The sequence below is a fragment of the Urocampus carinirostris genome, chromosome 1, assembly GCF_059441175.1.
Source record: "Urocampus carinirostris isolate Australia breed hairy pipefish chromosome 1, RoL_Ucar_1.0, whole genome shotgun sequence".
Taxonomy (NCBI): Eukaryota; Metazoa; Chordata; class Actinopteri; order Syngnathiformes; family Syngnathidae; genus Urocampus; species Urocampus carinirostris.
In genome coordinates, this window is record NC_142349.1 from 74,464,257 (window position 1) to 74,487,176 (window position 22,920).

The 22,920-nt window shown below is 42.5% G+C and overlaps 2 protein-coding genes across 6 annotated transcripts in view; both read left to right on the forward strand.

Annotated features, from left to right (window-relative positions):
* Positions 1 to 10,249, forward strand: part of amph (amphiphysin) — a 29,900-nt gene extending 19,651 nt beyond the window's left edge. For 2 of the 5 annotated variants that reach the window (XM_088350848.1, XM_088350857.1), the window contains exons 13-20: positions 1,961 to 1,987; positions 2,060 to 2,077; positions 2,223 to 3,485; positions 3,760 to 3,801; positions 3,873 to 4,040; positions 6,815 to 6,988; positions 9,134 to 9,235; positions 9,312 to 10,249. In XM_088350848.1, coding sequence (XP_088206974.1) covers positions 1,961 to 1,987; positions 2,060 to 2,077; positions 2,223 to 3,485; positions 3,760 to 3,801; positions 3,873 to 4,040; positions 6,815 to 6,988; positions 9,134 to 9,235; positions 9,312 to 9,416 — 1,899 coding nt within the window. In that variant the 3' untranslated portion in view covers positions 9,417 to 10,249. The remainder of the gene's footprint in view (positions 1 to 1,960; positions 1,988 to 2,059; positions 2,078 to 2,222; positions 3,486 to 3,759; positions 3,802 to 3,872; positions 4,041 to 6,814; positions 6,989 to 9,133; positions 9,236 to 9,311) is intronic. The other 3 variants (XM_088350865.1, XM_088350874.1, XM_088350881.1) reach the window with 3 other exon arrangements.
* Positions 10,250 to 14,051: 3,802 nt separating this feature from the next.
* LOC148376865 (uncharacterized) lies at positions 14,052 to 22,017 on the forward strand. The gene is made up of 2 exons (XM_088351720.1): positions 14,052 to 14,303; positions 18,990 to 22,017. The coding sequence occupies exons 1-2, from the start codon at positions 14,174 to 14,176 to the stop codon at positions 20,309 to 20,311; spliced, it is 1,452 nt and encodes a 483-aa protein (XP_088207846.1). The 5' UTR covers positions 14,052 to 14,173; the 3' UTR covers positions 20,312 to 22,017.
* Positions 22,018 to 22,920: the final 903 nt, after the last annotated feature.

Genomic DNA, 22,920 nt, shown 5'->3' on the forward strand with positions numbered 1-22,920 from the left:
GAGAAGGGAAACATAAATGAAAAAGATATAAAAAGGACTAGATAGGTTTGTACAGGTGCTTGAAATTCTTGAAAATGCTTGAATTTTCATGTTGTGTTTTCAAAGCTTTAAAAGTGCTTCGATGAAGCGCTTGTAAATGCTTGAAATTGTTGCAATCTTTGACCCAATAGATCACGCATTAAATGATGAAAAAATTCAAAGATTATTCTTAAAAATTGCAAAAACTGTTCTTGAATGTATCCGGACTAAATTGAAGAAGTCAAATGTTGGCGTAGACAATCCGTGTCTCGCCGCGTGTCTCTCAGCAGTTCAATTGAAGACTTTTATGACAAAGTAAGGGGCCGGTCACACAGACATTTGCGGCTGAATCACGGCCAGAAATTTCTGCCTGTGAGGCGGACGCTATTGGACGCTTTGAGATCGCCATACAGACGAGATACAGCGGTGCTTTACTCGCGGTCGGAAATTCACACGCTGTTGGCCGCGCGAAAAAGTTTTGAGCTGCTCAAAAGTTTGAGCACGTGTTAAACCGCGTGCCGCACACGTGGTCAACACGAGGTAATGACGCGGAAATGACGCGGAACGACGTGCTCTGGCCGCGGCCAGGGCGTGGTTACACATGGGTAGGACGGGAAATTTCAGCGGGTAATCGTGGGTGGAGCATGGTGATAGCATGTTCTGCGCCTGTATCGCGGTGTTATTACGTGAAATTAGCGTGTTACGCGTGTGACAGTCAAACGCCTTTCTCCGCGTATATACAGCGCGATTTGCCGAGCACACGTCAGTTGTGCTCGAGACGTCAAAGGGGTGAACATGGATCCCCGTCAGCGTAGTGACCTCGTCTTAATCCATTTTTATTTCTTGACATTTCTTTTCAAGATAATAAAATAAAAATGATGCCAGCTTGAAATCTTGATCTTCACGGGACTGTGTCTTGAGCGGTTATGATTTCTACAGCCCGGTGTTATCCGAGAAATGCATCCCTGCCGAGATTTGCATCCCCTCACTACTACAACCACTTTTACCTCGTTTTATCTCACTTTTAGGGAATGTAATGGCGAACATATAACCAAAACCACTTCGTCTTGCATTTTTTGGGAATGTAATACAACTTAAACCATTCCGTCTTTGTTTTTGTTGTGAACGTAATCGAACGGTAAATCCTCCCCCCCTCGCGTGAACGCGCATTCTGCTGCGCTTCCAACAAAAGCGATCGTATTCTATATAAAACGCTTATTAAAAAAATAAAGCGAGCTAATTATAACAATTGGGAGATCCTAGTCTATATAACGCGTTTATTTAAACAATAAAGTGCGATCGTATTCTACAAAATGCGTTTGTTAACGCGGATGAAAAAGTCACGCGGCAGAATGCGCGTTCATGCGAGGGGGTGGGGGGTTGGGGTGTTGCGTAGGAGTCGGATTTGGGCACAACACCGGCTCGGGAGCTTTTATACCCGTGGTCCACACGAGAAAATGACGCAGAAATGTCGCGATGAGGAAGCGGAACAGTCGCCGGCGTCTGTTTTGCGGGCATACCACCGATGAACAGCGGGTTGGCCAATTTTGCGCATTTTCCATCGCGGGCAACCACGGGCAAAAAAAAACCGCAAAATTTTAGCCGTGATTCAGCCGCAAACGGCTGTGTGACCGGCCCCTAAGATAAGATGAGGGCAGAATAATCAGAAGACCACCCTTGGGAAAGTACTGAATGAATGGACACATTAAAACATTACATGAATAGAGCAAGTAAATACTTCATTCAAATATGTGGATAAGCATAAGGTGCATTTTTAAAAACTAAATGAATAGTATGAATTTCAAAGTAATGATGTGATGATTAAATAATAAAACTAATATAACTAAAAAACTATTGCACTTATGATTACTTATTCAGTGAAACGTTTTAATAATCTTACATTATTAACAAGAAGTTTCTCTTTCCCCCCTCCCCAAATTAGACGGCTGTGCCTTGGGATACGTGGTCGGTGAGTACTTTGGGTGTGGGGCTATGTGTTGCAGAGGCCAGTTCACTGAGTCCTGCTTTTACTCCTTTTTAGGCCCAGCCAGAGCAGACTGTAAGTACCAGACACACGCAACAAGAACCCTTATATTTGTTTGGAGAACTGGATGCAGGACTGGAGACGAGACAAACCGCTTCAACTACACTGACAAACATCGACGCCATTGAACCTTAACTTTTGCTTCCCTGCATTTGCTTAGGCTCCAGAGAGCGGATTCGTGGCGGACTGGTCAGCGGACTTTGGTTCGACTGCCGCCGGGGACGCAATTCCGGTCGAAGCGGACCAAGATGGCACAGTGGCCTCGCCTCCTCCTCAGTCTCCTCCCGGTCCTAAGGACATCCAAGCAGTGGAGGATGAGGTTAGCAGCCCAGGCCAAGTCTGGCATACTCACCCCAACATTCACCATACCGAGGAAGTAAAACCAGGGCAGTCGGAGGTGGAGCCGGGACAGGAAGGGGAGCCGAACCACACCAGCGAGCTCGCCTTTACCAGTGAGGTTGCAGAGGACGCGACAGATACCAAGTCAAGGTCTGGGGACGGCTGGGGTTCGGCATCCCATGCTGCCGAAGACGGGGGCGATGGGGCGATGGGCGGGGACCGGACAAATGCAGGTGGGGACCCTCAACCCCCTGAGTGTGAGAAGGTGAAGTGTCTGGAAGTGGACACTGTTGCTGAAAAAGTCGACCATCTCAGCCAGGAGCAAAAGTCTCCCGAGTCCGCAGGTGCTGAAGTTTCCCTGAACAGGATGGAAACGCAGGAGCAAGGCCATTCTGTTCCTCAAGGACAGGATGGAGCTGGGTTCGAGTGCCATCAGGCAGGAATGCAGGAGGGAGGAACGTTTGATTCAGATCCTTTTGCTGATGTCCAGGGAGGGTGGGGAGGGTTTGATTCAGATCCATTTGCCGAGGGAGGGGAAACACTTCATTCTGGCCCCTTTGCTGCCAACCAGGCACTGGTTTTGGTTCCGCTTGAAGGACAAGGATTGGATCGAAACCCTCTTGCCGACATACAGGGAGGTCCAGATCCTTTTGCCACAACACAGGCAGAAGGAGGTTCGGATCCAGATCTTTTTGCTGACATCCGAGGAGCAAATGTGTTTGATTCAGACCCTTTCGCTGACGTGGGAGCCACAGCCGCCTTTGATTCAGACCCCTTTGCCGAACTGCAGGGTGGAGGTGTCCTCAGTTCAGATCCTTTCGCCCAAACTCAGGACGCAGATCTCTTCGACGGCGGTCTTTTTGCCGGAGACAAGACAGAGAGTGGGGAGTTCAAAGCCACCTCAGATTCTTTTGTTGTCTCCGAAGACGGATGGAGTGGGCCGGGTCCCAGCACTGCCACTCAAGTCCTAGGTGTTGACGTTCCCAAAGGCCCCCAGGAATCCGAAAGTCAGGACATGTCCGAAGACGAGGCTTCCAACCTGAGATTTGGCGAATTGAGCCAAGAAGTAGCAAACGAAAATGAGGTACACGGGCTTGTTTTAGCTAGTTTGGCAGCCAGTAGATGTGGGTTGAGATCAGAAGCCTCCTGCTGACCCAAACCCGACTTTCCCTTCCTGTCTTCACTCTCCGTTGTCCACAATTGGCCCTTAGCTCATTAGCATGTGCTTGCATTTTCAGGCTTGTCCCTCTCTTGTAACCCCACATTGACCTTTCCTGATGTCCTGCCCTCCATCTGTTTCTGCCTTTTGCTTCCTGTTTGCAAGTGCTCTTGTCTCTTTTTCAACACGCCTTCAAAAGGACGCCGGCAGCCTCCCGTCGTCTGCCTGTCCGGACCAATCGGTGAGTGTCCTTTTCGGTAGTCTGTCGTCCATTTCTGTTTGAGCGTAAATGAAATGTGCTATCGTTTGAAGGAAGGAAACGACGTTTCGGCGGATTCTTCCCAGATGCCCGACGCAGCGCCCCCTGCTGGTGAGGAAGCGCCTTCCTTGGCTGATGATGAAGAAGCCCTGCTACAACCCCCTGCTGGTGAAGGAAATACAGAAGAGAGTTGTTCCCCTCCATTAGACGATAGCGCTCCTGTGAGTTCCACACTTTTTTTATTCACTTCACCAATTGTGTTGCTCATCGTTCCAGTCGATACGGTACTCGGTACTTTGAAATTAAATGAAATGAAATGATCTGCATTTATATAGCGCTTTTCAAGTCAAGACTTCCCAAAGCGCTTCGTGTGCTTCACATTTCCCAATAGCGGCCGTGCAGCCATGTAAGGCGCTAACCTGCTTACTGGGGGCATTAGGGGTTCAGTGTCTTACCCAAGGACACTTCGACATGTAACACGGAGGAGCCGGGATTCGATCCCAAGACCACAGCGCTCTACCCCCTGAGCCACTGCCGCCCCTACTTTCTTTCCGTTGGTTCTTGTCTGCTGGTGTGTTCCCATCATTATAGATGAATCATTTATGTTAACTGCTGATAAAAGGTGAGTGTTGGCTTAAAGCAGCTGACCAGGAAAGGTTCCCTTCATTGGTGGAATGCCAATCCAATCAAATTTATAATATATAATATAAATCTTCAAGATGCAAAAAATCCAACTTGTTCTTGTCACACACCAGAAATAGACACAGAACCTAATAGCGCTCGTTTGCTCAGTTTTTATTAATGAAGAGGGAGAGCAGGGCTTGCTTCCACGATCCGATGGTTGACGGACAAGAGGAGCAAGAGATGCGGAAGTGGCACTTAGGTGTCTAGCGAGGAGGGTCGAAGGCAGGCTGGAATTACAAGTCGCTAGCCGGGACTGGAGAGCAAGGGCGGTGTCAAGTTCGGAAAGGAGGTCAGCAACAGGAGGAAGGCAGGTAACGGGGCAAATCAGATCGGATAACAGGCAGGCAGAACAGGGCAGAGTCAGGTCCGGAAACAGGTTGGCAACGAGGATCAGGCAGAGAAAAGCAGGGCAGGACCAGAGTCTGACGTAAGAGCTTACCGAGCTGGAGGCAACGGTTCGCATAACGATCTGACAGGGATCTCTTGGGAGTCGGGGGTTTAAAAGGAGTACATCAGCCAATCAGCTGTCCGGGCTGTTGGTGCCAATTAAGCACTCGCAGGTACACTGAATCGGTAATCATGACAGTTCTAAAGGTTGCTGGTTCAGAAATAACTCAATCGACCGAATGATAAGTTTATAATTCAGCAGACAATAAAATAAGGAAAGAAGACATCAAGGAATTTAGAACTTGCAAGGAGAGAACAGGAGAATACCATACAAAACCCTCAAAATGCAAAAATTCCTACCAGTTTTACATTATTGTAGTAACTTAATCTCCTAGGTTACAAAAAGCAGATCTGCTCTTTTAGGGTGTGGAATTCAAAGAACAGTGACTTGATTGGCTGTTGTGACAATGATTTATACGATGCATAATAGTCAAAATAATAAACCGGTATCCTATGCAATCTTGCTTTGCAGCTGTCGAATATTTAAAAACTGAACCAACTTATCATCTATAGTGACAAATATGTAAACAGTGCATAGTAGTCAAAATAACAAGCTAGTATTCTATGCAAACTCCTTCAGCTGTCCAATATTAATAACAATCAACTTATCACCAATAGTGACAATGATGTAAACCAGGGGTCGGGAACCTTTTTGACTCAAAGAGCCATAAAAGCAAAATATATATATTTTATTTTGGGAAAGAGCCACACCATATATTATGAGACAAATTGCTAAACTCGCGCCCCAGACAAAAGCTTAGTCTTCAGCAAATTTATTTTTGATGATTTGATAAAAATGATGAAAAGAGAATAATGCCAGAGCCCGTGTCCCAAAATCAACAAACATACCACTTTAAACTTCTCTCTTTCTTGCAATGACTCAAGATCGGTTAAACTCGTTTTAACCCTTTTTTTCATACATATTGTTTTCAAAACCAGATGCAAGCAGTTATTTTGTAAAATCGTCACAACATTCTGCAAACAGGGAGCCCGATGTCCTTACCTTTGGCGCAGACGGCGTAGGGCGAGAGATGGGAGGGAGTGCTTGAACCTTTTGCATAGCTCCACCCATCCCTCCCACTCAACCAATCAAATTAAGTTCTCTTCCGGTGTATTTAAAGTTTGTTCTGTGGATTGATCATAAGGTATCTGAACACTGAACACAGATTATATAGTGAGCTTTTATATAAAGGATTCTTTAGCGTTGTACAGCCAAAACGAGTTTTATTTTTTGGTTGTTGTTTTTTTTTGGGTGTGACACCTTGACTGTAAATTGTAGTGAAAAACGTGCCCTATATATTCTGCGAAGTACTGCTTCGTAATACAGTTTTGGTTTGGCTTTGCGTGTATCTAACCAGGAATAATGGCTCAAGTTTTGAACGAGATGGAGAAAATTTGCATGCCATCAAATTTGTCTCTGAGCCATATATGGCTCGCGAGCCATAGGTTTCCGACCCCTGACGTAAATGGTGCGTAATGGTCCTAATAATGATGATCAACGGGCAATAATATTCAAAATAACAAACAACTCTGGCATCCTTTGAAAAACGCCTTAGCAGGTGTTCAATATTATAAACAGAATCAACTTATCACCAATAGTGACAACAATATAAACAGTGCATAATAGTCAAAATAATGAAGTATCCTGGCATTTTATAATAAAAACAGAAGAAAGCAGAATAAAAGTATTGGATGGAGAACATCGTATTCTATTTGAAAGCCACAAAGTGCTATCAAGTTCTAACAACACCACAAAAAAGAAGTTTGGGGCGGTAATACATCAAAATAGTGCCAACCGCCGTTAAACTTGAAGAGGAAGAAGAAAAGCAAGTCAGTGATTTTTTTGGTTTGCTGTCGTGTGCAGGAAAGCATGGCCATCCCTTCTGTGGTGATCGAGCCGGCCTCCAGCAACGAAGGTGACGACGACCGTGACGCCGACATCGTTTCGCCTTCGGCCATCGGCGATAATGACGCCGGAAAAGCTGAAAAAATCCATTCTTCTGTTCCGGGCGGGCTCCCTGACGACTTCCTGTACAAGGTCAGACTTTCAGGGAAGGGTAAAGGAAGAATAAAACACCATTTTTTCCTTTTCAATTAGGCACAGAATCATGCAGACATTCCACGCACCAGGACACTTGAGAAATTTAGTCTCAAAGTTTAACGATTTGGTATATATTCTAAACAATAAAAACCTCAAAGTTCCTAGCGAGCGAGAGTTACAGTGCAGTGTATAAACTGTAAGGTTTTAACATTTCTTAAACTGAAATCTAACTCCATTAGACACTACACGTGTCTTGTCCAAACCCTTACAGTTGGAGCATGTCCAGAAGCCGAAGAAGTTGTTGAGCCGAGTATAGTCCACATATTAATCTATTTAGCCGAATCAAAGAGTTGAACACATCTTTCTTTCTTGCCAATTACAATCGTGTGTAGGAGAGAGCGAGCGGCAGGGGCTTCCGAGTTGCCCACTTTTATAACACATGGTGATCAAATGTCCACGCCCCATGACCAAGCCTCTGGCTGATTGGTTCGCGCCGTGTTGATGCAATTATCCCAATCGTCCTTTGAAGCTTGGGAGAAGGGTAAGAGGTCATCGCCCTCCGGACAGAATGGGGCACGACACACACATTCTAAACCCCACAGGGAAGTGACGAATCACCGCCATCTGCACAGACCAGATGGCACAGAACAAAAGGAAAGAAAATATTCCAAAGCACAGGCGTTTTTACGACATCCTTTGAAAAGTTGACTCAAGGCTGAGATCAAACCGAGGACAAGTATTTTGAGTATAAGTGGAATAAAACAGCGTATATAATAGTATATAACTTCAATACTTATGATGTAATTGGACAAAGACAAGACTCTTAACCATGGCGCGTCTCATTGAAGCTACGTTTTTGGCAGCTCCGAAACAGACGGCATTTGTAGTAAACAGCGATAGCGTAGCGCTCATTTCTGCTTGGAGAAATGTAAACTTTGCTTAATGTGTCGCTTGAGGACTTTTTGTCTCAGTTGTTGTTGGGTCTAAAAAAGGTACCACTTACATGTGGGACAGCTTTAAAAGTTGGCTGACCCTAGAGAATACACCAAGCATGATACTTGTTGAGTTTTCTTAAGAACTGCAGTTGGAGAAAGAAGAGGGTTAGAAGAGCAAAGATTTTACTTGCTTTCAGCTCGCTAGCCCAACCTCCCCCGTTCTGCGCTATGTTTTATTGAAGTCACAAGGGTGGAAAAGTACTGAGACAAAGAGAAAAGTCCACAGACCACCCCCCTGGAAACGTAAACAAAGACAGGAAGACTAGGTAACGGCAAAAGGGAACATGAAACTGATTTAGAAATACACACTTCTGAGCAAATACGTTTAAGCCTACTTTACAGTTGTCATTAAATGCTGCGTGAGTTAATTTTACCTGCCGCTGTTACAGCGCGCCTTCCTTTTTGCCTTTGCCTCCCTTTAGGTAGGTAGGTTTTTCCTTTGTGTTTTACACCACATTAGCATCCGGTTAGCTCCCTGTTAGCATCGAGGCTGCCGAAGGCTTCCAGTTTGTTTGGTCAGGGTTAGCCCCATTATCGCCGGGCGAGCTTACCGCGTCAAGTGCGTTATTTCCGGCTTGGTTCATGTTTGTTGCCTTAACCGCTTTTTGTTGTTGGTTCCCGGTTAGCCTAACTGCATGTTTTATAGGCCAGTTTCTGTTTTTTCCATCGATCGATCCCTGTGAGCCTTTTTTAACACCTGACTGCTGTGTCCATTGGTTTATTGCCAGCTGGATTGGTCCCTGTTTGCTCTTGGTGTGTTATCTTCACTAGTTGCCCCATTTTGGCTCCTCGCCATTTGTTGTACCATTGTTGCACCGACCTGTGGCACAATGCCTAGGCATTCTTAACAAAAACTAGCAATACTCTGCTTAAAACACTCGTATCCTCTTTGAAAAATATACACTCGAACCTTTATGGTGACTGGCGTGCGAGTGTGGTGTTGTTATTCTGAGGATGTCACAGCCCAGTAAGTCAAACACGGGACAGGCTGTCTTCAAAATGGATTATCTTTGAAAATAATTAAAACATACCGACAAAATATATATATAGATATGCAAATAACATGTACTATTTTCTCACATTTCGCATGTTTTAGAACTGAGTATCCTATTAACTTGGCCTAACAGCGACGGAAAAACGTTCTCAGGTAGAGACTATGCACGACTTTGAGGCGGCAAATGGCGACGAGCTGGACCTGAAGCGAGGCGACGTGGTCTTGGTGGTCCCCACAGCTTCGGCCGAGGATCAGGTGAGCGCTCGGCCGTCGGCGAGCGGTTTTCGGCTCGGCGTGTTCCGATCCGATCGCAACGGTTTCCCTGTGGCAGGACGCCGGATGGCTGACGGGATTCAAGCAAAGCGATTGGGTGAGGCTCGGAAGCGGAGCGCCAAAGGGACTCTTCCCGGACAACTTTACTCGCCGTTTGGAGTGAGAATCCCTTCCGCCTGCACTTTTTCACTTCCGTCAAGTTGTGCATTGGAGACCCACCCGAGACCCCCAACCAGCCCCTGCCTGCACTACGTGTTTGCGTACACTACCGTGCAAAAGTTTGGGGTCACTTAGAAATGTCCTTAGATTTGAAGGGAAAGCACTGTTTATTCAATGGGCAAGGAGTTGATTCCTCGAATAAACGCATTTTTGTGCGTTAAAACCCATAACGATAGGATAGAAAGTGATCCAAAGTGTAGTTGTCAAACGGGACGAAAAACACCGAAAATAGAAGCAGACACTTAAAACAATAAATCACAAAAAGAGCGAAATAACACGGAATTGCTGGAAATTGTATCCACCAAACGCCAGTGTCAACATCTACAGTGAAAAGGCGACTCCGAGATTCAGAGTTGCAGAGACAAAGCCATATCCGAGACTGGCCAACAAAAAAAGAAGGGATTCATAGGAACGTTGCACCACTCATTTGATAAATATTAGTGTGACTTTTGCACGAAAAACACAAATTGTGTCGTCGAACCCAAACTTTTGAACGGTAGTGTATATTGTTCCCTTCCGGAGCCCGCTTACGAATCCCGGGTTGGTGTCCTCTATTTAATTGTGCTGCCGTGCCGTAGTCTACTTGTGTTTGTAGTTTGTGTGGTGATAAGATAAAACCTAATCTTGTTCCACCAATCGTGTCCTCTGTTCAACATTACGTCCGTGTAAGCTCATCCAAACCTTTCAACTGGGAACATGATGTGTTTACAAAAGGTGACCAAATGGTGTCGCTCTATTGGATGGTAGTGTAACAATAAAGATGTTTATCCAAAGTTGCATCTGTTTGAGTTGTCCTTTGTTTAAGAGCTTCTTGATTTTAAATGCAATTTATTTGTCTTTATCACAAAAAGTCTGAAAGTAATGCATAGACCAGGGGTCAGCAACCTTTTTGGTGTGGAGTGTCACTTTCAAATCTCCTTGTAAATCAGTGTGCCACACCAAGATTATCGACTCGCACAAGAATTTTTGTATCTCCAACAGAGCTGTCATTTTACCCCGGTCCACATGGATAGACATTGAAATTGTATAACTCACCAATTTTATCTTCCATATTCTTGTTCATCAACAAACTAAAAAATGAATGTGAGCAACATGTGGAAAGGCCTGTAGACATCCATGACTTCAACCATTCTTCATCATCAATGAACTACAATCAAAAAACACGTGATATGGACAGCTACAATACCATTCATTAATAAAATCTTATTTTAGAAACTATCAAAACTTGAAACACACACACACCTTTAATATATTCGCCATCAGTAAATGTTTTTCCGTGCTTTGTGTTGCAGTGAGCAATGTGATAGCTTGCTTCAGTGGTGGTGTTTTTAGGAGTGACAAAGGTTTTCAGGGTCTGTGTTTGTTTGCCCTACCTGGACACAATGCATTTTAATGTCTCCGCCATGTCGGACTTGTCCTTGAATTCATGTTCATGTTTTGTCTTGTAATGACGTGTAACACTTGATGTGCGAGGTACAACGCTCTCGAGGCATAATGCGCAAACAGCACGGTCATTTTTTGCACAAACCCTCAGTCATCTGTCCACGCTGGCTGAAAAGAACGAGATTTTTTCGCTAGAGGAGTGGTCGTGATTCGTTAATTTATCGCGTGTCAGTGTTTCTGTGGCTGGGTTAAAACACAGATCTTTCCTCCTCTGCGAGGCACCGCGCAGACACATGCTCAAACACGGAGCAGAGGGGGAGGGGGGGCGCGACCGTAAAGCCGCTCAACCACACAGCACGCAATGAAAATGTCTAAATTTCGGGTAAAAATGCGCATCAAAAAAAAAAAATCATTATTATTTTGTCGTGTGCTCGCGTGCCACTGGTTAACCCCTCGCGTGCCACTGCTGGCACTCGTGTCATAGGTTGCTGACCCCTGGCATAGACCATCATCCCCTGATTTGAATCTACATGAGGGCAAGGAAAAACTCAAAAAGCTCAACGTGAGAAAAATTAAGATACTTCGAGGGGGGTGGGGGGTTGTCAAGCAGCCTGCAACGGATGTTGCAAGGGCAAACAATATACAGTTTGTAGATTTCTTTTTGGATCTTGGAATCATAAGTCAAGTAGCATTTTCTGAGCGAGCTCCGAATAGAGAGTTCAATTAACTCAGAAAGATAAGAGGGGGCAAGTGTCAGGACCAGAACGGAGACAGGACCCACTTGCGTAACGTTTCTATTGAAAGAAAGGAAAGGGTTGCACCCACGATCCGATGATCGCTGGTTGCGGAAGCAGGTCGCTCTGAAGGCGGAAGTGGCACTTCCGTGGCGAGCGATGGCGGTGTCGAGAACGGAAAAAACGGGTGAGTAGCCGGGACAAGGAGAGCAGAAACGTGGTCGGGATCAGAAACGAGTCGAAAGCCAGGAGAGAGTGGACGAGGTCAGGATCAAACGGGTCGTAGAACAGAAGGGAGCAAAAACAGGTGTTAGTCAGGGTCGAAAAAGCTAGAGTAAACTGAGGTTCGCAGACGGACTGACAACAGGTGACAGAAAGGAGTGGGTTTAAATAGTGACAGGGAGCCAATCAGAATCCCTAGGCAGTTGGCGCCAAAGGAGCGGGCACAGGTGCATCACATCAGTAATCATGACAACAAGTCCATGCAAAATGATGTATGTTACGAACAGAACCTTCAAATCTCATCTGAATTGACAGGGAGCCAGTGCAAGTCAGGTAAAATTGGGATGATATCAAACATTTTTGTTCTACTCCATCGATGTCAAAGTTAAGGGCCCCGGGCCAATCCGACCCCTCAGGCAAGAGACTTGTTAAGTTTTTTAAACAACTGCAGCTAGAGGGGAGGGGGAGAAGCGGACAATTTACTTGCTCTCGGCTCGCTGGTCACACTCCCTCTGGTTCGTTGGTCTGTCTGCGAATCTCTGATTTTACACAGCAAGCCCTTTTTCACCTCTCCCGTATTTTGCTCCTGTTTGTCTCCCGCTACGATCTGTTTTGATCTCGACCACGTCTGCTCTCCCGTCCCGAATTACGATTCGTTTTTGATTCCGACCACCTCTGCTCTCCCGTCCCTGCTTTCCAATTGCTGATGATCTCGACCACGTTTTTTGCTCTCCTGACCGGGCTACTGACCTGTTTTTCCACTACCGACACCGCCGACGCTCGCCACGGATGTGCCACTTCTGCGTTCAGAGCGACCTGCTCCCCGAAACCAGCGATCCCCGGATCTTGTGTGCAACCCTTTCTCTTCCTTCAATAAAACTTGTGGTAACATTACGCGAGTCGGTCCTGTCTCTGTTCTGGTCATGACAAAGATGTGATTTCGAGGTTCTGTTGGTTTTATACAAATGTTCCTCCCTCAAATCTTTCATATTTAATTTCCTGCTATGTTGCTTCTTGAAGCCTTCGCTCAAAAATTGCTGGTCTATTAGAGATCCCAAGAGCCAAGAAGAAATCTGCAAGTTAAAGAGTGTTCTCCCTTCTGGCCCGGTGCTGTGGAATGCTCTGACCTTTGAAATTTGATCTGCAACCTCAGTGGAAATGTTTAAATCTAAGCTTAAAACACACTTTTATTCTATAGTATATGAATGATGTTGACCCCAGGACATTATGTTTTAACTATATTTCTTATTGATGACGTCTGTGACTGGTCTTCCTGAAAGGCGGATTGCTTCTTGTGCAGCTTCTTCTCAAGGTTTCTTGATCTTCCTCGTCCTGAGGTTTTTGAGTTTCCTTGTCCTTGTGTAGGTTTTTTTTTTTCATCAGGGGATGGTTAAATATTAGTCTGTCCTGCGTTTTGAGACGTCTCGTGATTAAGAGCTTATCAAAAGAAGATGACTTGACCTTCTTTTTCTCTGTATTTCTGCAGTACTTTCTCTTTGCTTGAATCTGATGACTCTCTACTGTAGTTTGGCTGTGCCATGCCAGTTTTGTTTGGAATGATGAAATGTTGAATTAAAAAATTAGAAATAAAACACTCAAGACTTGAAAATATAGCAGCCATAAACAAAAAATGGCTTTTGGTGTATTTCATGGAGCGCTATTTGGTGTAAATGTTGTTTGGAAGAAGACATTTTCTAACAGCCAACAAGCAAATGTCAAGCAATCAGGAGGAGCGCCACCTAGAGGACTCATTTCAGAATACTTTCCCCTTCTCACTTCGCCTAGCGACCCGAGTAGTGATGGCAATTGCGCCTCTTTTTCGGAGAAGTGGCTTAATCGGCTCCAATCACTGAAAAGAGCCGTTTCCTTTTTGCTTCCAATCCGCTCTTAAATGACTCTATGAACGAGGGCGACTAAAATGTATATATATTTTTTTGTTTTAAATATATATTAGCAATTATAATGAAATATGATACACTTTTAAAATGAATCGAATTTGGTTTATGATGCTGCTTGATTGGAATAGATTCTATTGTTTCAATGTACAGTGAACTTTTACCCTTATTTCAATTTTTCAATTGATTATACGAAGCAAACACAAAGATGACGAAACTCAGTTTGACCAGAGAGAGAGAGCGAGAGAGAGAAAGTGTGTGAGAGAGAGAGAGAGAGCAAAAGTATGTTGAAGGGAGTTGGCTCTAAACACTTCAAATAGCCTGCTCATAAAGACGTTTCGTTCGTCAACGACACACCACTACTGCCATTCTCTGTGGCCTTGTGGCGTTTCGCTCCAGTCGTGTGCACAATGTATCTCCATTTAACTCCGTTAACGAGTTAACGGGGAGCTTTAAAAGTGGCCCAAATGTGCGAGAGGGGTAAAGGAAATGTGAAAGAGGAGCTCTGGGAAGTGCAAGAAGAGAACGAGCGACAACATGGACGGCTAAACCAAGTTAGCATTAGCAAGCAGCTACGAGTTGTTTTGACCAGAGAAGGTTGGCCACTTTTATTTCCACATCATTTTATATATTCTTATTTACTGCTCTTTAAACTCATTACACGACGTATGTTTGGTTTGTATTCCATATTTACAGGGTTGGGTTGGGTTACTTTAACTGAATTACTTTCAATGACTTTTGGATGACTCCAATACCAAATATGCTAATAAAAGACAAAAGAAACTAAATATTAATAAAATGGTGACTCACAACACGTGGTAAGCTTTCTCTCCTGGCTTTGATCTCTTTGATCTCCGGCAAAACTAACATAAAATGCGACAGAAACAAAATGAAAATCAATCCAAACAGCTTGCCAACATCATTTTTGCCGTTCCATGTTTTCCGTTACTCCCCAAGCCTGCACAAAATTTAGTCATTTTAGTCATATTTAGTTTATTTTGTCTTTTCTTAGCATATTTGGTATTGGAGTAATCCAAAAGTAATTGAAAGTAATCAAGTTAAAGTAACCCTACCCAACCCTGCATATTTATGATGCAGCTGCTCCGAAGGGGGGATCCATCGGGTTTGCGATACCAAATTAAATCTACACTCATGCAGACAAAATAGGAGTTAACCTTGCTGTTTAAAAAAAAATTAAACGCTAAATTAAAAAAAGAAAGTGTTTTAGTCGGCATTTGTTCTACTGGTATGCATTTTCGTGTAGAATAAACCTTAGAGGGCGGCGGAGTAGTAGTTGCATACACTATCGTCAAAACTCAATCAAATGCACTTTAACTTTATTCGGAGAAATACACTGCATTGCATAAAAAAGTCACATGGTCAAAGAAATAAGTGGACGGCAAAAAAAGCGATTCAACGATTTTCTCAACCGCATCAAGCTTTCTTATTCCACTTTCATTTCAAAAGAAACTGCTTGCCTCTTCTTTAAGCTTCACATCAACCATATCGAATGGATACATGAGATATTAAACAATATAAACCTCAAAGTTATTAGCGCGCTAGAGATACAGTGCAGTGTGTGTATACTCACAAACCAGGAAGTAGTAATTTCTCCTTCGGTGTGGCTGCTGGGTGACCGGAAAGAATCACTACACCACTGTCCTCTACTCTGATAAAGGAGGACACAATACAAAATTTAACTTGCAACAAAGACTGGGTATTTTTCGACATACCGAAAAAAAATGTTCATATCTACCATTTTACGAAAGTCGAATGGTCTTAAGTAGGCGAGCATCTGTCGTGATCATAAGATTGACAATAAAGCTTTCTTTTGGCTTTTTGGATATCTTTCGAGTCATACATTCCAAGCAGAAAATTATAGTTTGAAGTCGTTTACTCGTGATTGGAGTAAAGATGAAATAACTGGGAAACAATATTGTTAAATAAAGCGGGATATATGTAAAAACAATAAGTCCCGGTTAAGGCTATGTCAGTGTGTGCAGCAGTCGTATGCATAAGGAAGATAAGCAGAACATCCTCCATCATCCTTCTGACATAATTTATTCATTAACAAGAACATGAACACTGCACTCATTAGACTCAACATGGCAGTCATCCATAAAAACAGTGCGCAAAAGATGATGCCGGACAATGGAGGACGCCCTATTGTAATATCAAGAGTAAGAGCACGATAAAATTCACATCCCACCCGCTTTTAGCTCTGCGGATTATTCTGGAACACACTAAAGAAACCAATATAAATTGACAATTTTCAAACATGTAAACAAAAACGTCCAGCACATTTAAGTACCAAACAAATCCGGAGTAAACTTTTTCAATTTTAGCTTAGTAGCTGGCGTTGTCATAACATCAGCAATCATTTTCTCAGTAGGACAATGTTGCAGTTATTTTTCTACTGTTGACACTTTCTCTTTGTGGACTGGGTTTTTGGCTAGTGCAACAGTACACGGATTGTCTTGGTACACTTTTGTCTTTGCATGTCGATAACTGTCCATACTTATTTGTTATTCTAGGTACTGTAAGGTTTTAACATTTATTATACTGTCTAATCCCTTACAGTTGAAGCATGTTCAAAAGTCGGAGAAATTTAATCAGCCGAACGACGAATATAGTCCAAATATCAATGTATTTAGCCTAATCAAAGAGTTGAACAAATCGGATCTTTCTTCCGTGCCAAATTACAACTGTGTGGAGAAGACGAGGGGGTTCCAGCGTTATCCCATTTCATAACCCATGCCAATGAAATGTTCACGCCCCATGACCAAACCTCTGGCGATTGGTCCGCGCTGTCGTCGATGCAAATTTCCCAACCATGATTTGAAGAATGGGAGGAGGGGTGATAGGTCATCGCCCTACAGCCAGAATTGTACCAGGCACACACTGCAACACCCCAGGTGAGGTGATAAGTCATTGTTATCTGCACTGAATGGAAGAAAAGGCACATTTCAATGCAAAGGCGGTTTACAACACCCTTCTCTGAGTTTGCCCTCAAACACAAGTCAAATTTTAGAACAAGTACATTTGACTTTATGTAAGATAAAACAGTGTATAAAATACTGTATAACTTCAGTACATACTGTACATCAGTGTTTTCCATACCATTGAACGTCTCTGACGGGCCGCCAGGCTTTAATTGATCACCGCCAGGTTCTCAAACTTTTATATTTAAAAAAACATATATTTAAATGCCTTAATATGTGAAGTTAATCAACCTTAAGAAATCTCATTTTATAAAAGATCGGTAGCGACATGCAAGCTATTTTTTTGTCCTCTCTTGCTTTTGGGTTAATTGGTTGATTGGTTCATAAGCTTGTTTGTTTCTGTTGCTGACGCTCTTTTTTTTTTTTTTGCTGAGCTGAGGTGAGCCTCAGCAACTCCTTGGGAATAAAAAGAGCCAAAGCAGTAAACTGATCCTTATTTGGACTCATTTTATTAATGGCTCCCAAATATTGGTCATCGTCTATCACTGACAAAAGAAACACAGTCAAGTCTTGTTTATTTGTGACGCCCTTAATCACAAGGAGTCTCAAAGGGCTGCGCAGACCACAGATTATTGCAAACCACGGACTATTATGACACCATCCCCTGATCTAAAACCGACATGAGGGCAAGGAAAAACTCAAAAACCCCCACATGAGGAAAATGAAGAAACCTTGAGAGGGTTGACCAGGCTGCAACGGATGTTGCATTAACAAACATCCATCCATCCATTATCTGCACATCTTATCCTCAGTAGGGTCACGGGGTGCTGGAGCCCATCCCAGCTATCTTCAGGCAGTGGACAGGGGACACCCTGAACTGGTTGCCAGCCAGTCGCAGGGCACACAGGGACAGACAACTCACTCGCTGATTCGCACCGAGGGACAATTTGGACCGGCCAATTAGCCTGACATGCATGTTTTTAGAATGTGGAAGGAAACCGGAGTGGCCAGAGGAAACCCACGCACTTGACTTGGACTCGAAACCTGAACCTCTGCACCATGGGGCTGCGCACTAACCCCTCATCACACACATCATCTGACGATTCTGTTTATTTTTAAAGGGGAATTATGAAGCGAAACAAACCGATTAAAACAAGCATAATCCAAATCAATGCCGAAATCTTTTAGATAGATAGATAGATACTTTGTTCATCCCCGAAGGGAAATTCACATTTAGGCAGAATTTTAAAAAATATCTGTATTTTATGCGCTTGGATTCACTGGACAATCCCGAATGTAACAAGTCTATTTTTGAGGAGACTCCTAATATCCAGGTGTGTCAAACTAAATATGAAAATTTAAAGGGACCATATGTATTATTAGGAGCCTTCTGGTGGTTAAAAAGTCATTCATTTAAAAATGTATTTTGATTCAAACATAAGCAAAAGTATATTACCTATGATATAAACAAATACTCGTAAGTGAAGAAATTAGCATTTATTTAACATAACATAAAACCAAGTGTCTGCCATTGTGCTGGTGAGGTTACCCGAAAAAAATGTTTTTTTTTCACCCTTTCTCTTTGTTCTTCTTTTTTCTTGCTTTCCTTTATTTCTGTTGTTTTCAGTTTTTTTCTCCTTTTTCTTTTGTTTTCTTGACTTTTTTCTTCTTTCTCTGGGAAAGGCTGAGCAATAAATTGAGAAGAAAAATGCTGCGTTTTGCGCACTTTCACTCATCGAAGTTTGTATAATTCATTGAGCTTTTTAGCACTTTTTTTCGATTGCACGACACAATATTAAAACATTTAGCGGTCAAATAAAACACATTGTCTCTTTCATGTAAGAGCAGCCCATGTAAACACGCTGAACAATTATTACCGTTTTTTAGATCATATTTCATATAGTAATTTATAAAAATATATATATTTGAGAAAAGTGGAACATTTCTTTTGTGGAAAACCTGATTCGGCCCAATGTCCTCCAGACCCTAGCTCAGGCAAGAAATACATTTTTTCGTGTGTGGATAAAGTTTGTACACGTTCAAACAAACAGACAGAAGAGCAGCTTCAGCGACAAACTGCTGTCACAGTCTTGTTCCACAGACAGACTGATGAGATCATTTCTTCCTCATGCCATGAGGCTCTTTAACTCCACCCTATTACCCTATTATTAGCGTGTGTATTTTCCATAGCACTATTTAAATACTCTATATCAACACTTTATATTGGGTATTTTATATCTTTTATTTTATTTATTTATTTTTTCAACAGAAGGATACTGCTGGAAGTGGAAATTTTCCTACCGGGATGAATAAACTATCCTGTGTGTCTTGTATCCTGCAGAAGTCAGTCAAGAGAATCTTCTTCCTTGGCAACAGGAGACAAAGTCGCTTGGCATGAAAAAAGAAGAGGATTTGGAGCCTGATGACGTCAAAAAGGAGGAGGACGATTTCGAGCCTGACCACGTTAAAGAGAAAAAGGAGGATTTTGAGCATGTTGACATCAAAAAGGAGGAATACAAGTTGGAGTCTGTTAACATTAAAGAGGAGGAAAATTTGAAAGAGTTTCCAGTGACTGGGGCCCGTTTCACCTCCGAAGATCAACATAAAGAGAACAAGGAGAAGGTGTCTCCAAGCAGAAGCTCCGGGACAACGGATGATGATGACCCGTCCGACTCTGCAAACAATGATGGAGACCAACAGTCGAAAGGTGATAACACATATCAAAAATGTCCGCAGTGTGGCAAAACGTTTCGTTACAAGTGTCATTTGAAATCACATATGTTGGTCCACACTGGTGAGAAACCCTTTACCTGTTCAGTTTGTGGTCTAAAATTCACCAATAAATCAAACTTAAATAAACACACAAGAACCCATACTGGTGAGAAACCTTTTGTGTGCTCGGTGTGTGGTCAAAAATTCACCCATAAATCACACTTGCAAAAACACACAAGAAGCCACACTGGTGAAAAACCCTTTGCCTGCTCAGTTTGTGGTCAAAAATTCAATCAAAAAGATAACTTGAAAAGACACACAAGAACCCACACGGGTGAAAAGCCTTTCGCTTGCTCAGTTTGCGGTCAAAAATTTACCCAGAGAGGTACCTTAAAAATCCATACAAGGGTCCACACTGGCGAGAAACCTTATTCCTGCTCAGTTTGCGGTCAAATATTCCCCAGGAAAGGATGTTTACAGATCCATGTAAGAATTCATACTGGTGAAAAACCTTTTGCCTGCTCAGTTTGTAGTCAAATATTCAACCGTAAATCGCACTTAAAAAATCACACAAGAACCCACACTGGTGAAAAACCTTTTGCCTGCCTTGTTTGTGGTCTGAAATTCAACCACAAAGGAAATTTGAAAAACCATACGAGAACCCACAGTGGTGAGAAACCTTTTGCTTGCACACTTTGCGGTCAAATGTTCAGCCTCAAAGAAAAGTTGAATAACCACACAAGAACTCACACTGGTGAAAAACCTTTTGCCTGCTCAGTTTGCGGTAAAAAATTCACAGAGAGGGTGAACTTAAAGAGACATATTAGAATCCACACCAGTGAAAAACCTTTGGCCTGCTTTGTTTGTGGTCAAAAATTCACCCATAAATCACACTTAGAAAAACACACAAGAACCCACATTGGTGTAAAATCTTATGCCTGCATTGTTTAAGGTCGAAAATTCAGCCACAGTTTCAAACATCGCACAAGAACCCAGACTGGTGAGAAACCTTTCACCCGCTCAGTTAGCGGTCAAAAATTCACCAAGAGGGGGAACTTAAAAAGACTAATAATAATCCACACTGCTGAATAACCGTTTTCTTGTTCAGCTTGCGTTGTAAAATTCTCAAGTCATGTTAAAGCTCAGAGTCACAAGTGTGCTGGTGAGAATAGCGGTCATCAATCTGATTGAAATAAGTTCATAAGTTATATTTCCATTGTAGAAATGTCAGCTACCCCTAAATAAACCCATTTGTGTACTCTTGACATGTCTCAAATTTGCTCTACCTTGTCTCTTATTGTTCCAGTTTTAAATTGTTTTTATAGACCCTTTACTTTATGTGTAAACATTGTGACATATCCGGTGGACGGGGCTTAGCCTGGAAGCAAAAGCTAGAGCGAGAAAGAATGTCAATAAACATACGTGCTAAACGTTTAGCTTTGTATCATCAAAACGGATGGCTCTGACGTTAGTTTCATTATCCTATGTCATGCGTGACATCAAGCTAAAGGTGGAAGCAAAACTAGACACCGCGCTGGTCAAAAAACTAAGGAAAGCCAACCGGTCGTTGCTGCTATTGGGCGTTAAAATGTCGTCATATTCTAATAGATTCAATTCAGATTAAAAGTTTTGATTTTATATGCACAGTAAAGAACGACATTTCCTTTCACACTGAAATTCTTACTTTGTTGTGTGTTTGGTTCCCGGAATTAAGGATCGACAGATATATTTTTCATTGTCGATACCGATTATTTATTTATGACGCCCTTAATCACAAAAATGTCCTAAAGGACTGCACAGGATTACAATGACACAATGACCTGATCTTAAACCAACATGCGGGCAAGGAACAACTCAAAAATCTCAGCGTGAGGAAAAAGAGAAACCTTGAGAAGGGACCTCACAAGTGGTATCCCCCTTTCAGGATAACCAGGGTGAATTACATTTAGCATTACAGTACACAAACATATTAAACACTAGGTAACATGTTGAAAATTTGTCCGGAAAGTGCATGACAGCAGCGACGCCCCCAGCCTGTAAACTAGTCCAGAAAGTCTGACGGCCACGACGCAGCTTCCCATCACTGCCACCTGGTCCATGCAGACGTTCACATGCTTCAGGTCAAACGCTGGTCCGCTGACTCATCTTCAATCGTCCTTCTCCTTCGTATCACCAGTATTATTAAGAGGAGACTGATAACAGATATTTGGAGCTGATGTACAGTACATTTGCTGTAAAATCTTAAAAACGGGCGTAAGAATTTTTTAGATAATGATTGAACCTTTATTTCTAACATGAGCAAACCGAAATAATGTTAATAAAACATGAATAGGAAGAAGCATATGCTTTTTCCATTCCACCCTTTTGACTTCCTTAATAATTGTGTCTTATAACTGACCGAAAGTAGAAGATAAAATGGTTACACGATCACTATTAATTAGGAAAGGACATAGCCTGATATTTTTTTTGCACCAGTTCATTGAAACTGCATTATATTTAACGAGTATCATGTTGGTAGCTCCTGCCATTGAGACTAAATCAGCATAGTAACTGAGCAGGCTATTTTTAACTTGTCTTCATGCAACCAAGTTGATAAATATTTCCAAGCTTAATCCCTTATCTTGGTTTCGTGTGATACCCCCCGCCCCAGGTTTTTTTTTTTTTATCCGATTGTGATTGTATTAATATAAAATATATATTTTTATACCTTTGATGAAAGTATGACTTTTATGTGGATTTTATCATCTTGTAAGTGTATTTGAACCCTGACCCTGAATTGAAATGTCTTTGTTTTTACATTAAATTAAAAACCTTATTCTTATTTACTTTCTCTGCAATGTGTAAATAACGTGCACGGGCTCTGCTGTGTGATTGTCGTGGAAGTACTAAACAAGATTTGTGTTATTGTGTCGCCGTCTCATCAGCGAATCAAAACCATTTACTTACTTCTATTTCCAATAAATAATTGTTTTAGTGACTGCCTTGTCTTTGTTCTTATATTAAACTGTGATTTTCTCATTTTGATTTGAATTATTTTCAAGCGTTTGAAGTTTGAACTGCAGATCAGAGTTTAATGATTTGCAACCCTTACAGCAGGGGAGGCCAACCATTCAGCGACTAAGAGCCAATTTTTGGTCTGTGTTACTACAAAGAGCCACATCATAGTTGTCGACGGGGCAACTATGATGTGTTACTAAAAAAACACATTCTACATATGGGTACACATAAACAAAAAATTTTAATCGTGTATGCACGCATACACAGATTTTTACTCGGCTAGATCTGATGAAAAGCTTTTCCTGGGAAGCAAATATGTCTCTCTCCACTTCCAAAACGCTGTGGGCCCACCCAACAACCCGAAAAGTCAAGCAATGACCCGGTTTTGGATGGGCTCATATTTGCGGAAGCTAAAGCTTGTACCAAACAATCGTTTGATTCCAGTTTCATTTAACTTGCCACCAACACATCTCTTTATTAGGGATTTTTTAAAGAAGTTTGATTTGGAAAAACAAGAATGTCACACTTTACAAAACCACAGGGCCCTTATTGCTATTGTGCAA